Source organism: Pyxicephalus adspersus, chromosome 2 (assembly GCF_032062135.1).
Source record: "Pyxicephalus adspersus chromosome 2, UCB_Pads_2.0, whole genome shotgun sequence".
Classification (NCBI taxonomy): domain Eukaryota; kingdom Metazoa; phylum Chordata; class Amphibia; order Anura; family Pyxicephalidae; genus Pyxicephalus; species Pyxicephalus adspersus.
The window spans coordinates 160,424,592-160,430,657 of record NC_092859.1 but is presented as its reverse complement, the minus strand read 5'-3'; the positions used below and the strand labels follow the sequence as shown (position 1 = coordinate 160,430,657).

Sequence of the window (6,066 nt, the reverse complement as noted above, 5' to 3'; positions counted from 1 at the left end):
TGCAGATAATGTCCTGGCCGAGATTCACACCTGCAAAGGCCGGAATGCTAACCACTGAGCCACCATGCTAGGGATCGATGTATCGGAGTGCTTCCATATCGTATTGTGTGTTATGCCTGGGGGATATTACAAGGAATGGCCTCCACCTGAGAAAACTTCGGATATTTAATAACGGCTCTTGGACTGCGAAAGCCTTGAAGAAAAGCTTCTTTATTCTTCGTCAGGATGGTTGGCAACGTTACTCGTTATTCATTGAGGTTTCGGAAGATTTTGCTGAAATTCGTCTGATACGGAGTAAAACGTTCCTGGCACCGTGACGGACCTCAGATATTTCATGTCAGGGCGATATAGACAGGAATGGCGTTTCCTCCATCTCTGCCCATATTTTGATGGTGTAAAATATCATTTGACAAGTAATTACAGCCAGCCCAGAGCCGTTTTGTTCAGAAGGGGATTTGTAAGGTTTCTTTTCCTCCTCTGGTGTTGCAGGGCTGAGTATTTAGTTTGGGAGCTGTTACAATGCTGCTCTGTGCTTTATCTTCATTGTATCTCATGGAATGATTACGCTGACAAGCCGTTCTTCACAGAGCCGTATTCACGGTAATCTCTCATCTGAGCAGCGAATTCTGTGACCCGGTGCTCACTCACTGCATTTCACATAAAATAGATAGATGACTATAAATGTGGGGTGGTAAGAGATCTGCCCGCCCTTGTGTAAACTAGAAGCTGCCTTAAATCTTCTAAAACACTTAAAATAGGACTCTGTGTACCGCCCATAGCACAGTAAGGGGTTGCTTGCCTGCCAAATGAGCGGCCACAGCTGGCAGCTATAAAGCTTTCCTGCCTCGGCATATCATAGCATGCATGTGCCGTGTTCAAGCCAGAGGTTTTTTAGGCTGGAAGGGGAAAAATTGCAGGCCGGTGGCAGCCCCTGTATCGTGACTATTCAGCTATTCAGTAACCACCCAAAAACTTCGGTTATAAGTGCTGGGTGGTGCGCCCAGCTAAAAGGTCCCGGGGAGAACATTTGTACCCCGGGGCTGCCACAACCTACAGCTTCTTTTCACCCAGCTTAATTTACCTTCTAGGGTTAAATACTGATATTTATGTCGGCACAGTATAAATACAAGTTTAAATACATAGTTTGCCCTGAAAATATTCCCACAGATCTTTTATTTGTTATATTTTCCTATAACCTTTACTTTGTATAAAAGCTTTATATTACGTTAGAGTTGAGCTCACAGATAACCGCCCTCCCTCCACATTGTCAGTGTTCTCCCCGGCCCCTCATTGCTGGGTGCACCACCCAGCACTTTTCAGTAACCCCCCGGCTGTTTTTGGGTGAGTTGGGTCACAATGAAGGGACTGCCACCCACCTACAGTTTCTTCTACCCAGCGTAAAATAATGTATGGGTTGAGCAGTGATGGTTCCCTATGGGTTTTGCTTCTTGGTAGTGATTAGGAATAAGGTGCAAAGTCCTTTATGTTTCAGTGTCATTGCCGTTTCAGCTTTGGCGTGACTTTGAGGTAGAAAGCTGCAGTCAGCTGTAATTTGAGGTCCCGGGAGAGATGTCTGCCATGATTCAGGAAGAAGCAATCCATCATGTATCGGGGCTCCCACCATTTATTCTCTGTTCTCTACATTCCTTGTTCTTTGCTGCCTCAGGGCTTCTCTATATCACATGCATAAAATAATATTTTTCTGTACCAAATCCAGCTTTGATTTGATTTTGTTGGCTCGGCTTTAGGCTGCAAATGAAATGTCCAAGACCCCATTTTCTGCAGGTCAGATCCCTGCTGTATGTCCTACCACACAGAGCGCTGATCTGCCTGCGAGTGTTTATCTATGGAGTTATAGACTGATTACACCCCATCTCTATAGATAGAGGGGTCAGAATAGGGTGAGATCTTCCATGGGAACCCTAAAGTCTAAAGACCTCCATAGAATGTGAAAGCTGGAAATCCACTAAAACCGTTACTGCCGGAGCCGAGAAAATGCTTGATTCACTTTAACAGCGACAATTTATTAACAAATATACATATAACAAATGTATCGCATGAAAAGGAACCATTCTAGCTTGTGACACCAGAACCCCTTATAATATATATGTGTGTGTGTGTGTGTGTGCGTATATGTACATCCTGTATAGAAAGCCTTCACTTACAACCTCATATGGGATATTAATGTTGTTAATAATCAGGATTTATATAGCACCAACATATTATGCAGCAATGTACATTAAATAGTGCTAGCAAATAACACACAGATATAATGACACCAGAGGAAAAGAGGATCCTGCCCAGAAGAGCTTACAATCCAAGAGGAAGGGGAAGTACAGAGTACATTGGTGTTCATGGCATCATCCGGATTGATGGTAACAAGGTGTCACCTATGTGTTTGCTGAATATCCCCCTCCTATTGTGTGATCCTTCCCCCTCCTAGATTGTAAGCTCTTCGGGGCAGGGTCCTCTCCTCCTGTGTCACTGTCTGTATCTGTCTTGTTATTTGCAACCCCTATTTAATGTACAGCACTGCGTAATATGTTGGTGCTATATAAATTCTGTTTATTAATAATAATAAAATATTGAATGTGAGTCCAATTCCTATGATACGTAATTGGCAGGAATTGCGCCATAGTATATGACGTTGATATGATACAGAGCTCAGTATGAATGTAGAAATAAAAATAATTGAGACAAATCCAGCTATAGAATCCCAATCTATACCCAGGAGAGGATGTATAGGAACATGGCGGAGCTCCCTGTATCCTGATGGAGCCCTGGAAAGAGCAGAATGAGACCTTAACCATCAGGTAAATGTAAGCATTTCAACATCCCATAAGTTAAGGAGGAACTGAACTCCTGAAGCCTAAAATAAGATTTAGAGGCCATAGTGTCCTTTTATGACATTCATATGATGGGTGAATATCCGGAGGCTCCATTAAGGTTTTGTAGGTGCTGTAATGGGAAGGTCGGGATGCTGAATCGCAATCCATTGGGTCCCAAATAGCTTGGAATTTATAATGAGAATCGGCCGTTATGCTAAGTAATTTCTCATACACCATGAAGGTACCCAGTCTGGGTATCTTCAACCTCCTGATAGGGGACCCTAGGGGACCTCCAAGGTTTTGTAATAACTTTATTGGCTAGTCACCTAAAACCGTCATCAGTTTCAGGTCATCAACCCCTCCTGTGCTTAGGCCTGGTTATTATTCTGTGTGAAGCTTTATGTATAGATACCAGAGCAGTGCCATGGGGGGGTAACACATGAGGGGCATTATCCTCTCCCCATGTAATATGGGGGTGTAATATATACAAGCACCGTGCTTCCTTTATTCTGTCACCACATTGATGGCCTCTATTCACCAATCATCTGTAACCTCTCGGTGCTGCTCCGGCTGTAATTTAGTCCATGAGAGATCCCATAGACATATCTTAGTACTTTAATATTTTGTATTCTCTGTGAGTCCCTTTTTACAGATTTCAAAACTTTCAGGCTTAAAGCCAAACTCCGGGCAAATTTATAATGTGTTCTGTGATGGCACAGTCCAAGGTGTTCACACACAAGGCCGGCTTTATTATAAAGCACCATCACATCTTCCTGCATCAGCAATGACATTTCAGAGCCCCAAAAGAAGACTTCATTCTGCCATACACTGGGATCTCCGTTCAATGGGGTGGGGGTAGATTTATATTTTGTAGCTTGCTTTATACAATAGAGGATTCAGCAATCCCCAGACCCCCTATGTGCACAGGAAGAGACAGGAGGTATTGTGGTGTAATTCCTCTAAATCATAAAAGAAGATGACTCTGCTCCCTCTAACCAAAAAGTCCCTTTTTTTGTGGCTTTTGTTGTATTGTAACCCTTTATTAGCCATGTTGTATTACATAATATTGCCCTGATGAATATAATATGTCCATGATGAGGGTAAACGTCACCTGTAATGCTGAGGGAACTCTGCCATATACTGTGACGTGGTATAAAAGCTCAGCACAATATTCCTAACCTTTGTCTTTCCTTCTGCAGATTGACAGACAGCAGTTTGAAGAGACTGTGAGGACACTGAACAATTTGTATGCCGAGGCAGAGAAGTTGGGGGGACAGTCGTATCTGGAAGGCTGCCTTGCCTGCCTGACTGCCTATACTATATTCCTTTGCATGGAGACACACTACGAGAAGGTATTCCAGCCATGTTGGACCTCCTGGTCTACTAAAGGGGAAGCTTTGCCGCCTTCCATATTCCTTCTTTTAAGCCCTTGCTGAGTAGTTTATTTTCCTCCTGAAGAATTAAAGCTGCGCATAAAGAGCACAGATATAAAATGTGCCGTTTTTATTTGCACTCAGCTGTGTTTAGTTGAGGTTTCTTGGAGAATGAATTGAGACCTTTCAGCAGCTTGCAGATGAAATAGTTTGCCACGTACAGACAGATCTTGGATTTATTTATTCAGCTAGGGCTGGCCAGACTCCGGTAAACCCTCTCTCTTCCACCGAGCGTCAGGAAGCAGCCGTCCCACGGAGAGACGCTCCTAGGCCCAACACCAAAGTGGTTAATAGGCGGCAGTGTCCTCCTTCAACCTGACAGTAAATATTGGGTGGTTGGACAGCTCTTCCTAAGTGGCTCAGGGAAAGTGGTGGATTTGGATGAATTCACCTCTGTCAGAGATATATAGAGCAGGCATGGAAATGCTTTCTTTAGAAATAGGATTTATGTATTTATTCTTCACGCCGTCTATTAACCCATCTGCTTCCAGAAATGTTATTCACTTTCTAAGGCATACAATTTCAGAGCATTCGTTAGGGATTGACATTGTTTCAGAAGCTTTTTTTACCTTCTCAATATGAACCCTTTTATAAACTTATTGTGGAAATGTCAATCATTTCATTCTGTCCCTCCAACCTGGTGAAAGGTCCGGGACAGAGGGACCACACGGTGCATTGACACTGAAGATTTCCTCTTTGTTTTGTCACTGAGACAGGAAGTGAAGGGAAATTTCCCCAATGGTACAAAGACCATAAAAGAGCAGATTTTACTTTTTCTGTAATCTAAGCTGAACTAAAAAATTTTGGCTATAGTTACAATTTAACCTTTGATACCCAAAACTCTTCTCAGCCTATCAGAAAACATCTATTGGCTTTCATAAATCTTGGATGTCCAACATCCTCATTAAAGGGGTGTAAATTCATTTATTGCAGAAGCTGGGTTTTCTTTATATGTGATGGCAAGCCATTTCTTTTTCTAAATGCTTGAAGGTGAGCAGTGTCTCTCTGGCCCCTTTTAGCTGGGCGCACCACCCGGCACTTTTCAGCAACCAACCGGCTGTGTTAGTGTTTGGGTGGTTACTGATAAGTTGGGTCACAATTCAGGGGCTGCCACCCGCCCACAATTTCTTCCCACCAGGCTTAAAATAATTTCTGGGTTGAGCACTGATGTGGAATGCAACTAAATGTCACTGGAAAGATGAGCTCACTGCATCCCATGCAACATGGTGCGTCAGGAATGAATGCGGCTGCTGCCTTCAGATCTGTGAAAACATTCCAAAAGTACCAGCACATTAAAGCTCCATTTACATTATAAAATATTTCTTTTCATATGCTAAGAATCCAAATGAAAGGGCATTTCAGATTTTCATGGATGAAGCCAGAGACAGCCAGGCAATTAGTATTTTCAGAAAAAGTCAGCCATGGATGCCTCTGGTTCTTTGGGTACCGGTCTAATTATTACAAGGACGGGTAATTTGTGAAGTCTGATGTTTGTTAATCTAATTAGGAAATTTAGCCGAGTCTATTCCTGTTCATGTGGAGCTTTTATTTGTCTATAATTTGTTATCCCTTTTATATGTTCTGAGTTAATTCCTCTCTCGTTGTATTTCCTCTGCTTAGGTTCTGAAGAAGATTGCAAAGTATATTCAGGAGCAGAATGAGAAGATTTATGCACCACAAGGCCTGCTCCTTACTGACCCCATAGAGAGAGGTCTGCGGGTGGTATCCTTACTGTATACACGTGTATAGATTTATATATTGTATCAGTGTGTATAGATTTATATGTGTATAGTATATCAGTGTGT

General features: G+C 42.6%; 1 protein-coding gene across 3 annotated transcripts in view; it reads left to right on the top strand.

Annotated features, from left to right (window-relative positions):
* Nucleotides 1-6,066, top strand: part of GOLGA7 (golgin A7) — a 16,231-nt gene that overhangs the window by 4,794 nt on the left and 5,371 nt on the right. For all 3 annotated transcript variants that reach the window (XM_072402947.1, XM_072402944.1, XM_072402945.1), the window contains exons 3-4: nt 4,028-4,180; nt 5,882-5,983. In XM_072402947.1, the coding sequence (XP_072259048.1) occupies nt 4,028-4,180; nt 5,882-5,983 (255 nt within the window). The remainder of the gene's footprint in view (nt 1-4,027; nt 4,181-5,881; nt 5,984-6,066) is intronic.